The 25,336-nt window shown below is 36.9% G+C and overlaps 1 protein-coding gene across 1 annotated transcript in view; it reads left to right on the top strand.

The window, feature by feature from the left end:
* Positions 1-24,049, top strand: part of Rrp15 (ribosomal RNA processing 15 homolog) — a 35,906-nt gene extending 11,857 nt beyond the window's left edge. Inside the window, exons 2-5 of the mRNA XM_070041481.1 lie at positions 951-1,222; positions 3,663-3,760; positions 5,917-6,103; positions 21,831-24,049. Coding sequence (XP_069897582.1) covers positions 951-1,222; positions 3,663-3,760; positions 5,917-6,103; positions 21,831-21,938 — 665 coding nt within the window. The 3' untranslated portion in view covers positions 21,939-24,049. The remainder of the gene's footprint in view (positions 1-950; positions 1,223-3,662; positions 3,761-5,916; positions 6,104-21,830) is intronic.
* The last annotated feature ends 1,287 nt before the right edge of the window (positions 24,050-25,336 follow it).

Below are 25,336 nucleotides of genomic sequence, written 5' to 3'. Positions count from 1 at the left end.
CTTCTTTACATTTTGGTGTGTGCTTATTAGAGAAAAGTAGTGTTTCTGTGTAATGTTGCTGACTCTGAGCACTATACCTAATATATTTGTTACTGGAGTTTTAGGGTAAAAGTTTCAGCTCAGGGACTTCCAACAGACTAGTCTTGGCCATTTGTCACAATGTGCCTGTTAAAAGAGTGGGGAAGGGCAGAGAAAGGAGAAAGTCAACATGGCTTCTTGGGCACAACCGATAAGGGAGCGCCATGACCCCAAGTCTTCTTTATTGTATTGACATGAACTTCAGGTTTCAGAGGAAAGTAGGCAAGTCATTTCAGAAGTGAAGAAAGGCTGGCTGCTAAGCCACAGCTTTCCAGAAGTTGGTTTCCAGGCTGAACTAACTACACTGTTTTTTCTGCCAGTCTGCTGACCTTAGCCATCTGAATCTTAAATGATGAGCCAATGTCAGGCTTGACAGTCTTTGTTGGTTCTCAGTGATGAAATTCAGCAGTACACATACAAATTTTTACTTTGAACTAAGAAGTTGGTATTATCATTTGGCCACCCAACAGTGCAGTTGAATCTTTCGTATCTTACACACATCATTAGAAAGTTATTTTTCCCCCAAAGTTTTTGTTTGTTTTTGACATAGTCTTCATTAGTCCCTTCAGTTTAATGACACAGATCTGTGTCTTGGGTGCTTCCTTCTGGGTTCCATAGCTGCATCTCTTACCAACCTGATTGGAGTTGAGTTTGTGTCTGCTGCTGGATCCTTGGTCTTGAAGCCACCAGAGACCTCCCTGTCAAGTGTGGCAGGGCTAGTGTGGGGTTGATACCAACAAGACAGACATTCCTGTTGCTCCCCATAGTTACTGCAGAAAAGTCTGTCCTTACAAGAGTAAAGGCAGGGGAAACATCAAGAAGGGAACTAGAGGTCTGCTCAAGAGGATACTGAAGCTTGCTTTTGTTCTTAGGTTCTGAGGGAAGCTGTGGATGGGGAGTGGATCAGTTGTCTGATGAAGAAGCAGTAGAAGCTGACAATGAGGATAATGTGGAACCCTGTGACAAAGAAATGGAAAATGCTGCGGAATCGAGTACTGGGACTAACACAGGCTGGGCGGATGCCATGGCTAGAATCCTTAACAAAAAAACTCCTAAAAGCAAGTCTACCATTCTCATCAGAAACAAAGATCTAGAGAAGGAGAAAGAAAAGCTAAAGCAAGAAAGACTAGAGAAAAGAAAACAGGTGTGTACTTTTCAGTTGTCTTTAGATTACATTGTTTCCCTGGTATAGCCCTTATCTGCCCCTTACAGTTCCTACTGTGTTTGTCTCACTGACATTCCAATTTTAAACCTGCGTTTTAGGTGAGGGTGGGGGTGGATGGTGGCTAACCAATGTTACATTCAGAAACAGTCTGAATGACTCCATTGAGCATGCTTACCTTATAGTCATCTAAGCAAAGAAATAGAAATGTAAACTCTGAGGAAATTTAACTTTCTCAAATTAAGTAATTATACTTGGAGCAGGAACTCTGAGCCCTCAATGTATTATTTGTTTTAGCTGTCCATGTGTTGGCATCATTAGTGTTGGAATTATGAGAAGTACATTTTGTTAATTTTTACTGAAAACCCTTTTTTAAAAAAATAATTAAATACATGACTCAAGTCAGGTTGGTTGTGATCCTAAAAATGCCATTTTTCTGTTAGATAAACTCATTATGCTTTGGTTAAACCTTTTGGCCTTTCATTAAATCATCATTAAGATTAAAATTCCTTAATAAAATGCCAAAAAGGTAGGCATGTTTTCTGTTGTGTAGTGTAAAAATAAACTTAACATTTTAAGTCCCTTGTACTTGACGGAGTATCTCCCTTAAAATATTTGATTACTAGGAAAAGTGTGATTTTTCTCAAGGGAGAAAAGTGACTGATAATATAAACTGCGAACTTCTAAGAAGTGCTTTATAGATAGCAATGAAAGAAAAAAGATTTTAGTGACATTTATTTCCTTTTGTTTACCACATACTAATCTTGTTTCAAAACAAATGCTTGCACTGTGTAAAAGCCTACAAAGATGGACATTTTTAAACATCTTAGAAACATAGCACACAACATATATTCTATTATTAATTCAATACTCTCATTCCACTTTAAAATAAATAATGGAAGCAGCACTGTGGTTCAAGTGGTAGAGCGCTAGCCTTGAACTGAAGAGCTCAGGGACAGCTCACCAGGCCCAGAGTTCAAGCCCTATGATGAACCAAAAAAAAGAAAAAGATAAATATCTGTAAAATTTTAGCATTTCAACTAAAAATTGAATAATTGTTTATTAATTGGATAAAGCTAGAAGAGGCCTTAAATATTAGAATTTTTAATTTAATTTAATCAAAATTCTTGTGAAGACAAGAATTTCTAAAGCCAGGAAGATTCTATAATTTTTCTCAAATGCTAGCATATTGGTTATACTGAGGAACACAAAATAGCAGTGACAAATATTTTTATACAGCATCTTCCGGTGGAGACTGTAAATTAGCATTACGATTTCTGATTTGGAGAAGAATCTATTTAGGAAGGAATCAGGCTAATCTTCACAGAGAATATAGTTTTGCTGTTAGATATTTTCATCAGTACAGAATGAGAAATAGATGAGAGAGAAAGGAAGAAATAAAAGGAGACATTTTCCCACCTATCCCAATATGAATGTTTTTCATGCCTATCAGCTTCTAGGTAATAAGTTCATTATATCAGTATATTTGATGTTTGCTTAAATGTTGGCCTGACAGACCGGAACAATGTACCAAGCAAATCAGGCTACTACTTGGAGGCCATTCTGAACCATATTCTGTGGGGGTTTCTTATTTCCCAGCTCCCCTTCTGTTTTGGCCCAATGGTAAAAGTATTGGTCAGATGTTCTGTGAGAGGAGAAGTGGATTTAAATGATTTTGTGCAGAGAAAAATGATCACTGTATGAATATCTGGGTATGATACAGTTCATTATTTATTTTTGTCAGTTGTGGGGCTTCAACTCTGGGCCTGGGCATTGTCCCTGAGCTCTTCAGTTCAAGGCAAGTGCTCTACCACTTGAGTCACAGTGCCAGTTCCAATTTTCTGGTGGTTTATTGGAGATAAGAATCTCACAGATTTTCCTGCCCCTGCTGACTTTGAACCGTGATCCTTAGATCTCGGGCTACTGAGTAGCTAGGATTATAGGCATGAGCCTGGCTGATACAGTTCTTTTAAAAGCTAATACATAGTCTTAGGAAGTCACAATTGATAAGTCACTTCTTGGAAATAAAGAGGAGTGCTTAAACTTGGAGTTGCTAAAGCAGATAGCTTGGCTTCTTGCCTGTGTCCTTCTGCAGTTGTGGTGGCGGCAGGTCAGGTTGTGTGGCTGTCTGACATCCTACCTTGTGTGCTGGCTGGCCATGCTGGCAGCTCTCCAGACTCCTGCTGTCAGTGACCCTGACAGAAACTCACTTTGTGCCTCTCATGTGGCAAGCTGAGTATTAACCATAGGCTCTCTGAGCTGAACCCCGAAAAGTGTGGTTTTCTTTTTTTGAAAAAGTCCCCATGACAACCTAAGCCAGAATGATTTATTACCTTTGTCCTTTCATAGAGTGTCATATCAAAGTTTGCTGCACTTTGAAAAATGCCTAATACCCCTTCACATAACAATATTTATAACACAGCTTGATAAGAAGCGGGAGTGGGAAATGATGTGCAGAGTAAAGCCAGATGTTGTCAAAGACAAAGAAACAGAAAGAAATCTTCAGAGAATTGCAACAAGGTAAGATAGTGTTTTTCCCCTTTACAAAATAAATAGACTAAAGCTTTGATTGTGATCTATTTTTCACCAGATTTGACTCACTAAACTGCCTTCTCAGATCTAAGTGATATATAGCTGAGCCTGCTATTGAATACTGTATCCAATCAAACATTCTGGTGGTCTTATGAGGCAAGAATGTACTTTGTGTATTTAGTATGAACCTATTTCAGGTCATCTTGTCTTTATAATCACAAGAACATTTCTCTAATCATAGTTATCTGAATTTATGGCACTAGAGGGTTTTTTTGTTTTGTTGTTATCTTCTATTTATTTATAGGATAATAAGTTACTCTATTATGACAGCTTCATGCTATTCTTTTACTTTTTACTTTATTTTTTAAAATCTCTGGCACCAAACACTTATTTCATGCCTTTGGATCCAAAGATAAGTAAATTCCGGTGGCTGCTGGGTGGTCCTTGCATTTCATCAGTAGGAATTCGTCTCTCTGAGGATACAGACATGTTCTGTGTTGCAGGAACACACAACAGGAGATTCTTCCAGTGAGCTAGGAATGCTTCTAGAGGAGATGACATTGAAACTGCTACTTAAGGAGTATAGCAATTATGTTTGGTGTTAGTTACTTAGATTAATTTGGTCATTTTCTAATCCATCTAGGTATTAATGAGGTGGTGTGATGATTAGGGGCATATATGATAAGACCAGACTGCTTGAAAGAGTTGAAATGCTAGCACTGACTTTTACTTACTGTGTGTCATGGGACACCTAATTTCTCCCCAGTGTGTTTGGTTTTTCTGAGTTAGAGAACTGTAGGATTAGCACAGGAGAATGAGAGGAGTATCTCCTCAAATTTTGTAGGCACTTCATTTGTTTCACTGTGGTGTTGGCCCTGCTAAAGGGCATGCATGGGTTTTTTTCCGAGCTAACAATCCAGCCTGTATTTTAGAAGACAAGAGATTTCTTGGTCCAAGACATAGGGACTTCATTACTCATGGCAAAAGCTGTAGCTGGAGCTTCATATTCTCACTGGTCATCTTTGTACCACAGGGGCAAGAGAGGCACACTATGCTGGGGAATGTTGGTTTTATAAGGTTTGCCAAAGCTATGGTTTGTTGGGAGAGAAGTCACTTTATAAAAGAACAGTCAGGCTCCTTCTTTTCTTGCAAAACTTGGTAAGAATACTCAGGATGTGCTGGCCCATGGCAGATTGCCGCTACTAAGAATTTTTCTAGGAAGGAGCTATAGATTCTAGAATTTTAGAATTGGAATAGATTAATAAATCAGTGCTATCCGGAAGAGTTATAATGTGAACCACTTCCATAATTTAAAACTTTCTCGTAGCTTTATTGTAAAATAAAAGTAATTTGAGTGAGGGAAATTAATTTTGATAATATTTAATATATTTAAAACATTTCAAAAGTAATACAAAATAGGTATCAATAGGATTTAAAAATTTTCTTTTTTTATATAGTCCTTAAAATTTCATCATGTATTTTACATTTATACCACATAATAATTCAGACCAGTTGCATTTCAAGTGCTCAGGAGCCTGTACTCCTGCTTGATGGGCAGGCACTGTATCACAAAAGCCACATCTCCAGTTCTATTCTACTTTTAGTTTTTTTCAGGTAAACTTTTGTGTTTGGCTTCCTACTTATGTTCTCTTATACACCACCTTTGTCCCTTAGTCTTCAGATTTATCTTGGCATGAACTTATCTAGGACAAAATTTTAAAACTGAGTATCTTTAAAAGCAAGTTTTTGGAGGTGCTGGGAATTAAATTCGGGGCTTTGTGCATTGGGCAAGTGTCTCTAGCTCTCAAAATGGGATTTTAAAATTAGTTTCATAACACAAACATTAAAGATAAATACATATAAATACCTTCTAAATTTCCAATTTGCAGATGAAATTAAGTCACAGCAGATCCTTTCTAGTGTCCAATGCTTTAGTCAACAAAACCATAAATCCTGGCTCTTCCTTCTACTTGTGTGTCTTTACCCATTACATATATTTTGTATAAAAAGTAATTCTTAGTTATAATTGCACAAAAGTTATTTAGTGAAATTTATGTTCATTTTCAGATTTTTTTTAAACCATTCAAGACTTTCTTTGCAAATGTTAATAAACTTCAGTGTTCTGGTCACTTTGCATTCTTTAGGGGTGTGGTGCAGCTATTTAATGCTGTCCAGAAACATCAAAAGAATGTGGATGAAAAGGTAAAAGAAGCAGGAGGCTCTATTCGAAAACAAGCTAAGTTGGTATCTACTGTTTCCAAGAAAGATTTCATCAGTGTTCTGAGAGGAATGGATGGGAACACAAATGAGAAGAATCCCAAAGCCAAACAGGTAAGACCTTTACCTGGAGCCAGCACAACAGACTCTTGTTCCTAAACTAAAGAGTTTTGAAATGGACCAAAAGTATAATGTACAGAATTTTTTTTGTTTTCTTTTTATATTTTATTCAAGTTGCTTCACACCCATAGCATGACAATTTCTTCAAGATGGAAGTTACCAATTGTAGATATCATGTCCTTGCTATTAGAATTCAAGAGCCTGATAGATCATGTAAATCATCATAGGTGGGACTTGCATCTTTCTTATCTGAAATCCTATGGTGGGTGAGGACAGCAGCTTCGTTTAAAAGTTTTACCCACTGAGGTAAATGTGATGATGTGAAATTGAGAAGAGTCAGCAGCTAGGCCCCGGTGGCTCATGCCTGTAATCCTAGCCACTCAAGATGCTGAGATCTGAGGCTCTCGGTTCAAGGCCAGCCAGGGCAGGAAAGTCCATGAGCCTCAACTAGGCATTTTTTTTTTTTTGTCAGTCATGGGGCTTGAACTCTGGACCTGGGCACTGTCCCTCAGCTCTTCAGCTCAAGGGTACTGCCCTACCATTAAGCCACAGTGTCACTTCCGGCTTTTTTCTGCTTATGTGGTGCTGGGGAATCAAACCCAGGGCCTCATGCATGCAAGGCAAGCACTCTACCACTGAGCCACCTTCCCAGCCTGAGTCTGTGAGACTCTAATCTCCAATAAACTACCATGGCACTGTGGCTCAAGTGGTAGAGTGCTTGCCTTTAGCTGAAGAGCTGGAAACAGCGCCCAGAACCAGAGTTCAAGCCCCACAACCGACCTCCACCCCCCCCCAAAAAAAAAGAGTCAAAGCTTCAAACATCATTTTTGTGTTGAAGTGGGTTGATGAGGATCATGTGATTGGGTGATTATGATTATAAATGCTTCTCTGGCTCTTTAACCTTTTGAGGGAAAAGGTGTAAACTACATTTTAATCTCATTGGGACTGGGTTAAAGAAAAGTTATGATGTATATAGTTGTGCTTTAGTCAATCATAACACAACAGTTTCTGTCCCTTAATGTGTATGTTTAGAAACTAGCAAAAGAGCATTAGAGACTATGCCATTTGGTTGCCATTTTGCCTAATTCATATTTTAATTTTCTTGATTGATGCATCATAATTGTAGGGATTTATGAGGTATAGTGTAATTTTTTTTCGATTCACGTATACATTAGGTATACATGATTAAGTCAAGTTAATTAAATATTTCTATTACCTTTTTCTTTTTTGTAAATAGTGAGTGTACCCAGAATCCTTTCTTGTATTTAAATGGAGATATATAGTGCTTTGTGATCAGCCTTAAAGCACTAGAACTTGGGCTGGGAAGTTGGCTCATTGGTAGAGTGCTTGTCTCATATGCATGAGGCCCTGGGTTCCCTGGGTTCCCTGGGTTCCCTGGGCTCCATTCCTCAGTACCACATAAGCAGAAAAAAGCTGGAAGTGGCACTGTGGCTCAAATGGTAGGGTGCTAGTCTTGAGCTGAAGAGTTGAAAGGTAGTGCCTAGGCCCGCCCAGAGTTCAGCCCCCATGACCAACAGAACAACAAAAGCAAACAAAACAAAACAAAAAAAAACCACTTGAACTTATCCTTCTATCTAACTGTAACTTTGTACCCATTGACCAGCCCTTTTCTACTCTGGCCCCTTATTTTTTCTAGTTTCTGGTAATTATCTACTTGTGTGAGAGCATTTTTAAAAAATTGTACATACAAGTGGGATGTTTTTCTGTGCCGGGCTTACTTCAGTTAGTTTAAAGACCTCCAGATCCATCCATGTGGTTAAAAAGGACAAGATTTCGTTGCTTTTCCCCTTTTTGCCAAATTATATACCATTATAATAGTACCTATTTCATCACAATGTGTTTGTAAAAATATCTATTATATACATTTGTACATGTACATTGTATGTATAAACAAGCACACAGACATACATATCACATCCATATTTTATTCCTTCATCTCTTGCCCTTGATGCTTTGTTCAAAAATGTGTTGGCGGTAGATGTGATGATACATGTTGGTAATCGAGGAACCTGGGAGACTGAATTAGGATTTGAATTTGAGGCCAGCTTGGGCTGCATAGGAAGAAGACCTTGTTTTGAAAACCGAACAACCTAACATACAAACTATCTAGATTTTTATATACATGCGAGGACTGTGCCTTTTGATTAACTGTGGCTTTGTAGTAAGCTTGTAGTAAATGTGAAGTCAGGTGTTGTAATGACTTAGGCTTTGTCTTTTTACCCAGGATTACTTTGGCTATTTGGGGTCTTTGGTTTGATGATTACACACAGATTTAGGAGTGCCTTATATTTCTATGGAGAATGTCACTGGCATTTTGGTAGCAATTGCATTGGTTCTGTAAATCAGTTTGAGTAGTCAATATTTTAATAAGATTCTTCCATTCCATGAATGTGGGTGCTTCTGTTGTTTTCTTTTCTTCAGTTTCTTTTGTTGGTGTCGTACAGTTTGTAGATACTCTTTGATTAAATTCCTCCGTGGTCATTTTACACTTTTATAGCTGTTTTTTTTTTTTTGTTAGAATTGCTCTTATGAAGGTATTTTTAGTCAGATCCTTTTGTCTTGAATAATATCCTTAAGATATTTCTCATCTGTTTATTTTCTAATTTTATTATGCACCGTGGTTATATACAAGGTGAAGCAAAAGTACTTGGAAAGTTATGTTTCAGAAAACTTTTTTAAGGAAAAATAACCAATAGCTTTTTAATCTTTTTAGGGAAAGATTTTTAGAAGACTTAGAAGTATTTTAAAAGATGTCAAAGTGATAAATTATGTTTGAGTCACTAATTATACTTTATTCTTTGGAGCTGAGCCTGGACATTGCAAAGTAAAACAAAACGGTACTTGATGGGCCCATTTCAGAAGAGATAACAGCTAATACTTATAAATCAGAGGGCTTTCAACTAGAGCTCAGGGCACTTATTTTTCTAAGTAATATGTCATCTACAGCCATGAGATATTTCTTCAGTTATATACTTAATGTTTAATTTTTCTACTTCCATGTTAGATCAGTTATTTGTATAGAGGATATACATGACTTTGTCAAATATAAACACATGACACCTTTGGCAGTACACATTAGCAATAATGCTTTCTTCTTTGAAATGACTCATGTTTCAGTGCTCTGTGTAGGTGCAGGTAAACAGGAAGTGAATTCATTCCCATGGTCTGCTTCTCTACAGTGCTCATTTTCTTTCCCACTATCATATCATATTATAATCCTATTAAATGAATCTTAGGAGCTTATTCTATTTTATTTTTGTTATGTAGAGCTATGTAAAGGAGTACTGATAGATGAATAGAGAACGTCCAAGCAAAGAAAAATTTCTAGCCCCCAAATAAAAATTTGGGGTTAAGGATTGATTGTCAAATTGGAGTTTTGGTCTCCAGAGTGAATAAACCCACCAAGTAAGTAGTTCATTTAGGAACAAGAAAGCAACCCTTTGTAAGTCAGCCTAGCTGTAAATGTGTTACACATATAATTAGAAGATCTTGCCTTTTATGTGTGTATACGTGCCTGCACACACACATGTGTGCGCATATGTGGTACTGAGGTTTGAACTGACCCTTGCACTTGCTAGGCAGTTACTCTGAGACACTGCCTTGTACCCCTTCCCCCTTTTTATTCCAAGTAGAGTTTTGGGCTTTCTTGCCAAGGCTAGAATGAACTACAATTCTCCTACTTCTGTTTTCAGAGTAGCCAGGGTGACATGCATGTCACCTGCCTAGCCTTTTCATTGAAATGTGGGGTCTTATCTTTTTATCAAGCCTGCTTCAAACCATCATTTTGATTTCTGCCTCTTGAGAAGCTGAGGTTATAGGTGTGAGCCATTGCATCTGGCTAGAAAGACTGAAAGCTGGAAAAAAATGTGATGTGGTGATGTTTGTAGGAAATATGACTCTCAGGAAGGATGTACTTCTAGGAAACATAGCTTTAATTTTAACATGTCATGAAGCGAATAGGATAGAGGAAGAACAGACTGCAATTTTGTTTTTTTCTTGCTCTTTATATAGTTGTCTTTCAGTGTCTGGAGGATTTGTTCCAAGACTGCTGTGGACACCAATATCTAGGACTGTTTAAATACTTTATATAAAGTGGTTTTGTATTTTAATATAACCTCACTACTGTGTCTTTTAATTCCTAGGTTGCTTATCATACAGTGTAATGCTATGTCCCTAGTATTGTGTTGTTAGTGTTGCTTTGTTCAGGGGATAATGAAGAACAATTTCCTTCATGTTTGGTGTACATACAGTTCTTTTAGTCTATGGTTAGTGGAACCCAAACAGGAACCAACTAATTTATTTCTTTTCTATTTTCTTCTCACATAGAGGTTGGAATATAGGGTGTCTGCTGATGGATGGGGATAAAGAAGATTCTGAGGAAGTAGGTTGAGATCAAACTTTAAATCTCAGATCTTCTATTAAGGTATTTGGAATTTAGTTTTTAGTCAGGGGCCAATTTTCATCAGATAAGTGTCATGGTCAGATTTGACTGTTTCTTTCTTTCTTTTTTTTTGGGGGGGGGGTCTGGTCATGGGGCCTGAACTCAGGGCCTGGGCGCTGTCCCTCAGCTCTTCAGCTCAAAGCTAGCGCTCTACCACTTGAGCCACAGCACCACTTCCGGCTTTTTTTCTTTTTGTTTATGTGGTGCTGGGGAATTGAACCAGGGCCTCAGGCATGCAAGGCAAGTGCTCTACCACTGAGCTACCTTCCCAGCCCCAGATTTGACTGTTTATAAGGTAAAGAAAGGATTGCAAAAAGGGAAAGATGGATTCATAAGACCACCTAGTGAGAAGTTACTGACATAATCCAATCTAGAGGGGAGAATCTGAATAAAGATTGTGTTGGTTCAGACATTATCATTTATGCCTATCCCAGCACTGCAGTGGCTGAGATGGGTGATTAAGTTCAAGGCCAACCATCATGGTTCTGTCTCTGAAAACAAAAAATAGTATTAGGATGGAGGGAGGGGTATTGGTGATAAACAGAAAAACAAAACAAAACCCAGAAAACTTGAGAAGTCAGTGTGGAGGTCCAGAATGACTTGATTTGAGACTAGCATGTTGTGCAGAAAAGAAATGGGGAATTGCAAATAAGTGACCTTCACAGTTTTCCCAAATTGGTTCAGATACGTGACAGCTTTGCCCCAAATCAGGAGTAGGAAAATTGGAGCATGTTTGAAAGGTGGAGACTTGGCGGCAGTGCCTGCTGCAGAGCCTCATGAGAAGCGACAAGGATGACAGTGAAGCTCAGGACTTCGGTAGTTAGGGAAACAGCATGTCTCAGGAGCAGAGGATGCCTTGGTGACCCTGGTGGCCAGAACTGCTGCTCTGTGTCTTTAAGGACATCAGCCTGTTGGCCAAGTCTGGAAAGGTAAATTATACATTTCAGAGAGTTTTTTTCCATGAACAAATTGAAAAGTGTCTAGCTATAGAGAATTAATTTTCAGAGAGAGAGGCAACTCCTAGTTCAGAACACATGATCTTTCCCTAAGACCAAATAAATACAACCACATTGTACACATACCAGTGTACAGCAGGATGCATTGGGTTTAGACACTAAGGCTACAAAATAACCTACATTTATTTAAGGACCATATTAAAAAGTTAATAAGTGAATAATATGTTTCTTCTCCCATTCTGATCCTATACTTATTCAAAGAGATTTTTGTTTTTGTTGCAGGTAGTGAGGCTTGAACTCAGGGCCTAATGTTCTCATTTGGCTTGATTCTCACAAGGCTGGTGCTCGAGCCACATCTTCATTTGTTTTAATAGCATATTTGATTGTATCAAGAGTCCAAGATATTATGAATGAAGAGGCATTAGTGTTATTTTTTAGTCTTGGATGTTGTCATTATTCCTTTTGCTTCTTTTTTTTTTTTTAAAGCCAACTAAATCCTGTCAGATTCTGTAGGATTTCATTTCACCTGAAGGCGGGATACAAGTACATGTGGTGCTTGGACTGCTCTTGGGAAAGCACGGGCTATATGCTACTTGTACTCTTGGATTACATACTTGTAGCTGAAAAAAAAACTATCATGTTCAGGTTTTGTTTTCTTACAATTAAGCCACAAAAGTAATTTTGTAGTGTGGGAAAATGCTAGCTAGTTTTAATAGGAAAGTAATTTCCATAATGATTGTGAGACAACAAATTTCAACAAAAGTCCAGAAGGAAGACTCTTAGTGTTTATTTTTGTCTGATTTTTGTAAGGTGAATTCTTTAAATGTCAAACAGAATTAAGTTAGGAGGCTCTGTTTCTCATACATTTCTTTTAAATGCCACCTAGTAATTTCTTCATAGCTAAGTATTTAGTGTTGGGAATGCTTTTCAAATACTTGGATTCTTTGGTATCTTACAAGCTCTTTGTTGTGTTGATATATAACCCAGACTTTCTGCTTCCTAGACTGCAGAGTTCTTGCTCCTGAAAGAAAGAAGTCTAGGAATGGGAGGACTTCCACACATACAGGTAGTTAGGAAGCCCTTTTCAGGACATAATTTTCAGGTGGAGTTGGGGTGTGGAGGGTCCTGCAAAGGGGTGAGAAGATCCCGTCCTTAATTGCCCCTGTTGCAGGGCAACAGTATTTTACTTCACATAAAAGCTGCTCTAATGGAATGTGTGGAATCCAAACTTTGTAAATAATTCAGCTTAATGTTTGTTTACTGAAAATGCTTAAATAGTTTAGATTTGAGACAAAAGCTGCAGACTCCCAAGCTTAAAATGAGCATGAGCAGGATTGTACACATTACGGTTCATGGGAAGAGGAAGAGTGTGAAGCCAGTTTCTCATTGTATTCACTTCTCTAATTGGCAGTTTAGTTTTCATGGGGAGTGTAGTTTCTCCTGAACAGCAGTTGTAATTAATGGGAGTTGATGTTTGGTAATATCAGCATTTTGACATGGAAATTTGGTGTAAGTGAAGGATAGAGCCACTTATTATGGAATGTCATAGAAATCTTTAGTTAATGATACTTGAAATTAAAATTAATGGCGTATTGTATGAAAATATACTCACATTGTAATACTGAAGTTTTAAAAAGCAAATAATTGTCCCATATAAGTGGATCTTGGGTCCCTGGCTTGCACTTACAGTTCATTTTTTAAAGTCAAAAGAATACAGTTTCTTGCTAAAAATCAGAACTTCATGTAGTAAGCAGTTAAGGATATTTGAGGGGAATGTGTATTATACATGTTGGGTATATTCTCATATTGTGCAACTGAGGCCAAAGATTCTAGAACTAGACTGCCACGTTGAGAATCCCTCTTAAGTATGGAAAGACACAGAGTGCTTAGAAAGGTGCACTGTATATACATTCACAGGCAAATATTTTAGTATGCATATTTTTTCCTAAAAAATATTTCTCAAGGGAGAATTCTACAGCTGGAAGCCAATATTAAAGGAAACTTCAAAGACTTCTTATGTAAATTGTTAGATACTTGAAAAGATATTTAAAATACTTTAATATAATTATGTTTCAATTTGGAAACTTTTTACTTATTTGAATGTATTGAATCTAGTAAAGCACAATTTTTACAAAATAATTCAACTAGATTTTGAAGAACTAGAAATTGGTCCATTTTTGCCTTGTTCTTCATTTTAGGTTGTGCTGAAATAGCTATATTACTAACAGGATTTTCATTATCAAGAAGTAAGTATGGGTTTTAAGAGGAGGCTGCCATAACTTGACTTGTGTTATCTTTATGAGTTGTATACAGAACATTATTACAGATTCCCAAATTGGGAGTTCTGGAGATAGAAGGCATCTGTGGGCTTCAGCTAGTAAAAGTATTTAATTGAGGGCCTGGGAGATGGCTTATTAGTGTTTCCTTTGTTGTAGATAGGTCTTTCAGAAGAAGTGAAACTCTCATTTTAAGGGTCAGGACATCACTTACCCAGTTCCCATGTATAGTAGTCAATAGAATCTGGATTCAGATGTAGGGTGAATGACTACAAAACTAAAGAGCTTGATTTAGAAAATGTTTATACATTTACCTGTTGGAATTAGCTTTCTAGTCATTTAACGGAATCAAATTTTACTGAAAATCAAATGCTCAGCAATAGACATATGCCTGGCATGCTATGAGGCTCTGAGTTCAAACTCCAGTATTGTAAAAAAAAAAAAAAAAAAGTGTCTTGAATAGTTAAAAAAATAAAAACCAACCCCCTTCTCCACTAAATCTAGTTGCTTATTCAACTTATAAAAACAAGGGCTACATTTCACACATGAAGTCTGCCAGAACATTTATTTTAATAGAGAGATTTCTTTTATATTCTTTATTTCACAGGAAGCATTTTCAAATAGGCTTTACTCAGTTATAGGTACATTACTAACTAAAGTTGTAAATAACTTAATTAAAAAAATTAACAACACAAGTAGGTTAATTTAGCACTCTTAATTTAGATGAAACTAGATTAGAATGAAAAGTGAACTTTCTTATTTGAGAAGGCAGTGAAGTCAGTTATTGCTGATTGCTAAATAAAGATGTGACTTTTTAAGGTTTGACTTTATTTTCTTCCTTCAACATATGAAATGAAATGAAGCTCTTAATTATTTGGTGTTAGATTAATGAATAATTCCAAATGTTCTCGCTCAGTGTTCTTTTCAATACTTTCCAGTGTATGCTTGTTGATATAGAAGCTGATTGTTGTCTCCTTGGTCAAAATTGACACAGACTGCTACTGTATAATCTTGATTAAACATTTGAATAAAGCCAGGGCAATGGGGATACTAGTCTATTTTGTTTCCTTGAATCATTTGGTTTTTATTAAGCTCTTAGTTTTTGTATTTAGTTTTACTTTTCCATGTAAGCATGAAAAGTTATCTTGCAGTTTGCCTTAGGTCATTTAATCTATGTTACTTTGTAGTCACTCTGAAAGATTCAGTAGGTTGATCAGTTTTGATTGTATTTTGTACTTAGATATTAACATAGTTGCTATAGTTTGGATTTGAAATGTGTTCCAGGGACCTATATGTAAGGATGAGGTTTTATTAGAGATGGAGACTGTGTGCATAGTATTTGCACAGCTACAGGCGTCATCATCAGGAGAGCTCAGGAGAAAGAGAGATCATGAGAGAGAGGTGGAGAAGGAAAGGAAAAGGAGAAGTAGGAGGAGGGAGGGAAGGAAGGAGGAAAAGGGTGAGAGAGAGGGATAAGTGGAACTAACTGATCCTGGGCTGATCCTAGGGGTAGGAAGATCTTTACTGAATACCTATATATAACTGTTTTGTTTATTTTGTCGGTTATGGGGCTTGAACTCGGCCTAAGCGTTGTCCCTCAGCTCTTCAGCTCAAGGCTAGCGCTCTACCACTTGAGTCCATAGCACCACTTCCGGTTTTCTGAGTAGTTTATTGGAGATAAGAGTCTCATGGATTTGCATGCCCAGGCTGGCTTTGAAACAGTGATCCTCAGATCTCAGCCTCCTGAGTAGCTAGGATTATAGGCATAAGCCACCAGTGCCTGGCATATAAGTAGCTAGGATTATAGGCATAAGCCACCAGTGCCTGGCATATAACTGTTTTTATGCTTAGCTTTAAAAAGGTTTTATTTCTCAGTACTCGACCTCCTGAACTTTATGACTTACATTGTAGAAATCCGCAGAATAACATTCAAATGAAGAACTCACTTGGTTTTTATTGCTGTTGTAAAAAGAATATATCAAATTGCTGCTACTTCTGTGTTACAAAATAAAGTAAAAACTCTTCATTCTTAGCATGACTTACTATTTAAACCTATTCAGGAATTACTCCAAGAAAGCTTCTCCAGTGAAAGGCATATTTGGAATGTGCTTCAGGCTTTCCCTTGTTAGATTAATTTCTGATACATCTTTCCCTTGTAGGCACTCCAAGTAATGTACTCACTGGTAGATCAGGCTTATGGACAAGATACAGTAAATTGGTATACGTAATCAGTAAATGTAATGTCTTTTTTTTTCAATTTATGACTTTCATGGAAATTATCTTGAACATGTTCATTGTATCTTTTAGTTCTTATTCTGTGCATTTAGGTTATTTCAGATGATTAGGCTATTGATATGCTGTTTTCTTATTGATTATCTTTTAGCATTGATTTACTTTTTTTTCTTTCATTGAATAAGTTGGAAAGTAAAGCAGAATCAATATAGCTTTTTAAGAAAAAGCCAAAAATAGTTTCTTGGGAATTGTTTTGGAGGACATTATAAGAAGTTTAGGAAATTTAAGATTATAGAGATGATAGGTATATTCCCCTCCCCCCTTTCTTTTTTGCTTTTTTCTTTTACATTAATTTTTTCATGTAGTTTGAAAGCCATATTTTACTAATAAACATATTTCCTGCCTCATTCTGCCCACTACATAGCTTCTATCCTAAGGGAACCACTCCTTGTCCTTTATGTAATCTAGTTGGCATTTATACTTCTCTGTTTAGAACTAATGTGTATACAGTTGTAGCTTTGGAATTATCAATTCTGTTATTTACTGACTTCCTGTTATAGGTAAAGAAAGATTTAGTTCTCTTATAGTCTGTGTTTTCTTCTCTGTGCTCTCAACATAGTTAATTGTTACTTGACATTTAATATTATATCTGTGCACGTATTGTCTACTACTAATATTACATGTGTTTTTCATTTGTTTTTCCTAGTTTATAATTGTTTGATTTTTAGCATTTACTTAACCTCAGTTTATTTAACTTTTCACAATGAAACTTCATTGTTACAGTTTTTATGAGACATTCTTTCTTAGAAGACTTCTCATTTGTCTGGGTCAATTGCTTTCTTGAGTTTAGTTTTTATTCTGGGATTTAAATTTCTTGCGATCTTCAGAACTGCTCTTGGACTGACTTCTCATTGGTGATTCTTGTAACTTTTGTCTTTTCTCCATTTACTCCTAAATTTTGGCAAAGCATCCGTAAGTAGGAATGGTAGTGCAGTGGCAGATAGCATGGTGGTGAAAACACTAGCATGTCTTTCCTTGTAGTCACACTGCTGTAGAATGTCTTTTTTTTTTTTTTTTTGTCAGTCTTGGGGCTTGAACTCTGGGCCTGGGTACTGTCCCTGAGCACTTCTACTCAAGGTGAACACTCTACCACTTGAGACACAGTGCCACTTCCGGTTTTCTTGTGGTTAATTGGAGATCAGAGTCTCACAGACTTTCCTGCCAGGCTGGCTTTGAACTGCAATCCTCAGATCACAGCCTCCTGAGTAGCTAGGATTAAAGGCCACCAGCACCCAGCTTAGAATGTCTTTTATGCTTGATGTGAAGCTTTCCTTCTGGAGTGGTCTTTCACTTTGATCCTCAAGATATTTTTCCTGTGGTAGACCACCTGTTTTGCTGTTGTATGTCTTTTTCTGTCTTAGCATTGTTTTGTGGAGGTATAAGCATGTCCAAAAATGCCTCATTCTCTTTTTACACTTGACTACTCAGTATAAAATTAATTTCTTTCTGTCTATGCTCACTCTTGGGTAGAATTCTTTATTAATTATCTATTGAATTTACTGATCTTCATTTTATCTACCTTATTTCCTTATTTTCTTTTCTTTTTTGTCATTTGCTTTTGTCTTTTTACTCTCATTGGTTGTTTTTTTTTTCTACCATCGTGTTTTAAATTTCATACTCTGTTATCTTCTTCCTCTTCCTCCTCCACCTCTTTCTCTTCCTCTTCCTCCTCCTCCTCCTCATTTTTCTCCTCTTCCTCCTCCTCCTCCTTTTTTTTTTTGGCTAGTGCTGGGCTTTGAACTCAGGGCCTGGGCTCTGTTAATGAGCCTCTCATTAACTCTCAATAACTGCTCAAGACTAGTGTAGTGTTCTATCACTTGAGCTACAGTACTACTTCCAGCCTTTTCTGTTTATTTGGTGCTGAGTAATCAAATCCAGAGTTTCATCCATGCTAAGCAAACACTCAACCACTAAGCCACATTCCCAGCCTCTTTGTTATCTACTTCATGTTTCATATAACTTTTATGCAGAACGTTTTCCTGTGGATACTAGTGACTTTTTCCTCTAAAAATGTTCTCTTTGAGTGTGCCTTGCTGCTAGGTTTGAACGTATGAATGTTACAGTTTTCTGGTGGGAATTTTTTATTTTAATTTTGGTGAGGTTTTTCATAGTCTGCCTGCGGGAAGAATGTCTGCCCTCCAGTGTTGTGGAAGCCCCACGTCAGAAGAGTTGGGGTTTTCCTTCCGGTTCTGTGCCTGTGCGGTTGACTGTGTAGACCACGGACATTAAACCTCAAGTCTATGGCACGACTGTGGAAAGGGACTCTGGAGGTCGATTGGTTTCTCCAAGAGCAACCTCCACTCACTTAATTTTGGTCTCTCCACTCTGACCCTTACTTGCAGAAATACCCAAGACTACCAGCTCCTATTTCTTGAACACGATGCAGTGTAAACAAGTTGACTATCAACTTTACAGTTGCAGTGTTAGGATTTAGCTTCCTTTAATACTTATCTAGTTTTTTCACCTAATAGGGCATCATGGTGTCATTCCCGTAATTCTGTAATTACTCAGGAAGTGTATATTTGGAGGATTGTAAATTGAGGCCATCCCAGGGCACACAAACAAACAAAAAGTTAAGGAGGTTCTGTGTGGAAAAGAAATAAATGAAGTATGATGGGCCGGGTTGTAATAACTGGTACACAGGAGGTGGATGTAGGAGGCTAGAGGTACGAGGTTTGAACCTAGGCAAAAGCACAGGCTCTATCTGAAAAATAGCTCAGCAAGCATGAGGCCTTAAGTTCAAACCCCAGTACTGCACCCTTTACTTCCAATATAAAGAGTTTCTTCAGTTACATCTATTTCATTGTGGAGGTGCTGTGGAGAACAATCCCACTGTGCCTGGTGCATGCTGGCAAGTATGCTACCTTTGACCTATACCCTAAGCCCTTGACCTTCTAAAATTGTGTTTCTGTTGTATCTCTGCTCCTGTCCTTATAGCTTATATCTTTTAAACAAGTCACTGTTCTGTAGTTTTATTGAATTCTGCACTGGAGCAGAAACATTGATGTTCAAACTGACCCCTGGCCATGGGCGATCTGCCTATTTTCTTACTGCATGTTTCTTGAGCCCAAATGTAGGTGTTAAAAGTTAGACAGCCATCCCTGTGCCTTTTAAACAGTACTTTTTCTTAGCTGCCCTGCTGACAGTTGCTGTATAGAATATCTGTTTTAAAAATGTTGACCCAGACTTGTTCACAGTAAATCCTTTGTTTCTTTTCCTGCAAATCATTGCATCAGAGCACAACAGTAATGATGGCTTCAGGAGCGGCTGTCTTAAGGCATACAGAACCCAGTCTTGATGATAGATTTACAAAATCTAATATACTTTCAAAAGTCTTTTTCTCTTAGCTATACCGTATACTTGGCTTTATAAAAGTGAGCCAGAAATGTTGCTAAGAAGTATTTATCTGTCTATAAACTGGTGGTTTGCAAATTTTCTATGTGCATCAGAATCACTGGATAGCTTGGATAAGTGGATTTCTGGGCCCTATCTCCCAGAGTTTCCTATTCAGAAGTAATGGCATGGGACCATTACTACTGGATGGTGATGCCAATTATAATGTTAATTTTAATGTTGGCATGGGTGGGTCAGCTTTTAAAGATGATGTCTTCATGTTCCTCTCTCCCTCTCTATCTTCTTTTTCTGTTTTCAGTGTTTTAAGGTGTGTGTTGTCCTGTGTTCTTTCCTGCCTCTCTTCCCTTTATTGGTTTATCTGTTGCCTCTGGCTTTTCTGGTGCTTACCAGTAAGAGTAACTCAGGCTAATAGAGGGGACTAACTGTCAAGGGAAGTCCTTCTGTGGACTTATTGCATAAAAGTTAGGAATGTGGCCATTGGCCTGTCCTTGGTTGGAAACTTGACAGAATGGTAGGTGTAGTTATTTCAGTTTGGAGACTTAACATTGAGATATTGATATGTAGTAAACACAGTATCAAGTTAGGACAAGTATTTTTGCTAGTTAGTTATTTGGATAGCTGTACATTTTTTTAGAGTTTAATTGAGGGCTTTGAACTGCTAATTATATAGAAAAGGTATTCTAATTGGGGGTGTTAATTAGGAGGGGGGAAAGTAGCTTTTCTGTTAATGAAGGTGAAGAAATTGACAAAGCTTGAATTGAATCAGAGAAAACGGCCTCTTATCCAGTGAAGTAGCTTAATCCAGTAGAAATAGAATTTCAGTTTCCAGACAACAGGTTTCATATTGTAGAAATAAGGGCTGGAGAGGTTTAACAAATCATGATTAGAGTGCTGCTTTCTCATTTTATTCCCCTTAGTACAAGATGAAAAGCATTAGAGCTATTATGTCAGCTCAGGGACATGTGCTTCTTCATGCATGTAATACAGCTTTTCAGGAGGCTGAGATCTTAAGATTGCAGTTCAAAGCTAGGCTGGGCAGGAAAGTCCATGAGACATCTATAATTCACCACCACAAAGCCTCAAGTGTAACTGTGGCTCAAGCAGTAGAGCACAAGCCTTGAGCAAAAAGGTAAAAGAACAGCAATCTAGACCCTGAGTTAAGCCCTAGGACCCACACAAACAAAACAGAATAAAATAAAAAATCCATTGTGATTGATTCTAAAATATTTCAGCATAGATGTTTTGTTTCTTTATGTTGGTCAGATTATACAACTGTGAATATTAAGTTCTGAAGTTTTCACCCAGAATCACTTGCTGTCCAGTCTATAGGGTTTAAGTACAAAGTATTTTTTGATTCCAGGAATATAGGAATGATCCAGTAAACTTCCTATTTGTCTAAATGCCTCCCCTCCTTAATAGAATGAATGTTTCAAAAAAGAAAAAAGAGAAGCTTTAGCAGAGTTAAATAAACAGTCTAGCACATGTTTCCAACATGGTTTTTTAAATTTGCTTTTTTACATTCAAGTTCGGTAATCTTTAAGTGGAATAAATAGACATATATAGATTGTTAACTCTGTAAGACAAGGACTTCTTTTTTGTCACGGTCTCCGGAACACTGAGAAATATACTTGATTATAGTTCTTAGAGTTCTGTATGCATTGGTATTGTATTACTTAATTAATACCACAAGGTGGTACTGTTGTCCCGAGGAATGGAAGCATGTTTCTTAGGCTCATGTATTACATAAATCCTGTTAGGACAGTGCAACGAATTGACTGCCTGTTATGCTTATTGCCTGTTTCAGTTACTTATAAATTTAGCATGTGATTAGTCTTTGATTACATGATTGGATCAGGTAGAGGGATCATAGCTTAAATGAAGAACATTTGGTTCAAATTTTTATAAAATGCTAAATGAGATACCATCTATTAAAACCCTAGCAGAATACTGAGGTTCATTTCTCTTTCTTGCCTTTAATTTATTTTGGTTTAAAGGCATTTGTTAAATTTCTATTTGTATTGAAATAATTTCCCCAATTTTTTCTAATAAATTATCATTCAAGGTTACATTGTTTTATTGTATGTTTATTGTCAAAATTATAAAAATTGATGCCAGACCAAGATTGCATGTTTTTACCTTGCTCCAGAATTTTTTTATTTTGCTTTCATCGTTTATAGGGTATTAATCATTTTATTTTAAGTAGTACTTTATTATATATTGGCCTATTCATTATTTTGTGTAAATAAAATCAACTTAAAAGTTATTTTGGTTTCACCTGTATTGTAAACCTAAGCATTGAGAAGTTTGTTTTGTACCTTGGACTTCTAAATCTTCTTATGGTTTAATTGATTTCTGAATATTTTGATTCTAATTTTTCTCAGAGTGAAGTGAAGTCAGAAGAGGGCCCGGGTTGGACGATCCTCCGCGATGACTTCATGATGGGAGCATCTATGAAAGACTGGGACAAGGAGAGTGATGGCCCAGAGTGACGGCAGACCAGAATCTATCTGCAAGTGACTCTGACACATAGCGTAGGAAACAAATGCTTCATCCTCTGACAGGGAATTATATAGACGTCATTTGTTTAAATGTTTTTTAATGAAGACAAGAATTTTACCTGCTTTACTGTTCCTGGTTTATAGGAAACATTTGTTTAAAAGTTATCTTTTCAGCCTTTGTAAAGTTTTAAGTATTTTTTCCTCAGAATTTGTACAAAGTAACATTTCTGTTTGACAAGAGATATGTATTTGCTAGAATCATTTTATGTTTATACATGTTGATTATGTCTGTTGGTGTGTTGCTAAAATTACAATACCAGCACCTAATTACAGTGGACTCTCAAGTTCATGTTCCTCTGCCTGTCAGTGTCTGTACTATAAAGAAATAATTGGTGTCCTGTTTCTTTGTTTTGATAAACTATTGAGAAGATTGATGTAGTAAAATTAAAAATTATAATATTTCTCATTTGGAGTATTGCCTTTAATTTTAGTGAAAATGGCATTTAAGAAACATGAAATCTACTTTTATCCCTTTTATATGCCAAATAATAAGTAGTTAGGTGGTATTTGCATCAGTTACTGAGTTAGAAATTTTCATATTTGACTTATCCAGTGAATTAGGATGTATATTTAGCATGCTTTAGTTAGTGGCTCTCTATTTTCCCTCCTCTGATTATTCAATTAGCTCAAGTTTTCTGTAATAGACTGCCAACCATCGAAGTGATGGAATCATTAAACAAGTAATCTGTATCAGATACCGCATCAGATTTGAGACTTGCTTCCATATTTTGTCCGAAAGGTTATGAAATTGGATGACCTTTGGTGTGTAGTTGTTAAACAAGAAGAAAAGAGAAAGAAAGCAAGACTTTAATACCCATCCAAAATTTCTGTGAAACTTGGCCCAAGCTCTAAAGTTTATAAGGGAATTACTTAATAAATATGATCTGTTTCTTTTTGAAAATGATCCATCTCTTTCCCCATCTTTCCATAGTAAAAATAATTCCTTCCTACCACCCAGTTGTCCTCACTTGCATCTGTTAAATATTGAAGGATAATGCTCCCTCCAAACAATGCACTGGAACTGAGATGTTTATATTGTCAAAATCTTACAAGTTTTGCAAGTGTTGTATGAATAAAGTTAACTGAGCCCCTGCCTTGGTACATTTTATCATAAAGGAAAGTTGTATACTCAGGGTATCAAGTGGTTAAAATAGCAAAGTTCAAAATGCCTTTTTATGTTTGTCCCATTTTGTTATTTTAATATAAATAAATGTGACTAAGTATTCCTCAGCAATTATACAGAAATGGCAAATATCCTGAAATAAATAACAAAGCAGATAAATATTTCAACATAATGTGACATAAATTTTGAAAAAAAAAAACATAAGACACCCAAAAACTTTTGTCTCCCCAGAACAAAAAATTGTATTTTATCAAATTGTTGATGGGTCATATTAACAATTTCCAAATCCTTTTCTTGAATGTCATGCTCTGGTGATTAAAGCAGATAAATAATTTCTTCTTGACTGAAAAGTTTTCTTGAAGCTTGTACTTTTATAGAATTTTATTTAGGAAAGTTAGGCAAGATTTTCAGCTTGAACATAAGAGAATATTCACAGATTTTCTTCTTTCAGAAGTGATTTTATTTCATAATGACTAAGAAAAAGGAAGTACCACGTGTGTTAGAAAGCTGTGACGTGGTTTTGTGTTACAAATGAAAGTTTGCCTGCTATGTTTCTGCATGTTGCTATGAAATACTTCTGTTTAGAAACTAGTATTTATAGCTAGGAATCTAATGAAGAGCATGATGTTAGGCCAAATGAACCCCAAGGTAAGGACTCAAATGGTTTTTCTTTCTTGCTATTGTTTCTAACATATTTATAAGATGATTTCTTTGTTGCTTTGTATGTCCGTCCTCCAAGGTATAACCCCTGTTTTCACTGTATTTGATGATGTTGGTATAATTTGTGGAGGGGAAGGGAAAAATCAAATTGTTTAAATAGGGATACAGATGGACCCATTGCAACAATGAAATGTACAGGATGTTATGTCGAAAAAAGAACTTTACAACTTGGACGGGGGGTGGGGTTGGGGGGCGCGGCAGTAATGGGAGGGCAGGGATGGGAAGAGGAAAAAAAGGAGGCAACAATTCTTGGTAAGAAAAGTACTCATTACCTTGCTCATGTAATTGTAACCCCTTTGTATGGTACTTTCACAATTAAAATAACATAAAAAAAAAGCTAAGTATCTCCCTCATTTTTTTTTTTTTTTGAGGCAGATTTCATTCTGTATAGCCTCAAATTTACCATCCACTTAACTTCTGCTTCCTAAGAGCTGGGATTAAGGTGTGCATTACCCCCACCCAACTGTTAAGTGTATATCTTTAGGGGAATGTTGTACATAGTCTAGCTCTGTTCCTTCTATTTTATATACACCATTTAAATTCTTCTCACATCTGATAATGAATTCTGAACCTATTCTGTGTTTACTACATTGTGTTTGAATTCTCTAAGGAGAAAAAGAAACAACTGAAGTCCCATTTCTTTGTCCCCTTCATTTATCTAAATAAGACACTGCTATTTTAACTTTGTTAGCAAGTTATCTAGTAATGAGTCAGTCACTTTCATCTTTATTTTTATGTTTTGCAGCGCTGACCGGGGTTCAGATTCAGAGCCTCTGCTTCTGAGCCATGCTTCCAGTTGAGGTTTTCACTGCTTACTTTCTGGAGAGAGTCCAACTTCTTGAGCTATATGATCCACTCACTTTCAGCCTCCTTTCCTTGCTGGGTTAACAGGTGCACACCTCTGTGTAGATTCTTTCTGTGGAGATGGTGTCTTCCTCCACAGAGGGAGGACTTTTCTGCCCTCGCTGGCTTAGAACCGTGATCCTCCTGACCTTGTCTTACCACATAGAATGACAGATGTACATGACAGCACCCAGCTATTGGTTGAGAAATGATCTTGCAAACTTTTCTTCCTGGGACTGGCCTTGAACCACATTCCTCTCAAGTACCTGCCAAGTACCTAGGATTATGTGTATGAGTTACCTGCATCTAGCTATTTCTCTTTTTTGTTGTTTGGTCATGGGGCTTGAACTCTGGGCCTGGGTGCTGTCCCTTAGAAATGTGATTAATTAAAGTATAGATAGGGTGACCAGTGTGCTAAGGAACTCAAAACCATAAGAAAATACCTAAAATTAGAATCAGAAGCATAAACATCTATACAAGTAGGAGTCAGTAAAATAGTCTATGTTCTTTCTTACATTTGGGGTTTGTTTTGTTTGCTTATGCTGGTCCTAGGGCTTGAACTCAGAGCCTGGGCACTGCCCCTGAGCTTTTTTGCTCAAGGTTAGTGCTCTACTACTTGAGCCACAATTCTACTTTTGGCTTT

This window comes from Dipodomys merriami, unplaced genomic scaffold, assembly GCF_024711535.1.
Source record: "Dipodomys merriami isolate MVZ:Mamm:240054 unplaced genomic scaffold, mDipMer1.0.p SCAF_31, whole genome shotgun sequence".
NCBI lineage: Eukaryota > Metazoa > Chordata > Mammalia > Rodentia > Heteromyidae > Dipodomys > Dipodomys merriami.
The sequence above is the reverse complement of the archived record's forward strand: the minus strand, read 5'-3'. Positions and strand labels throughout refer to the sequence as shown.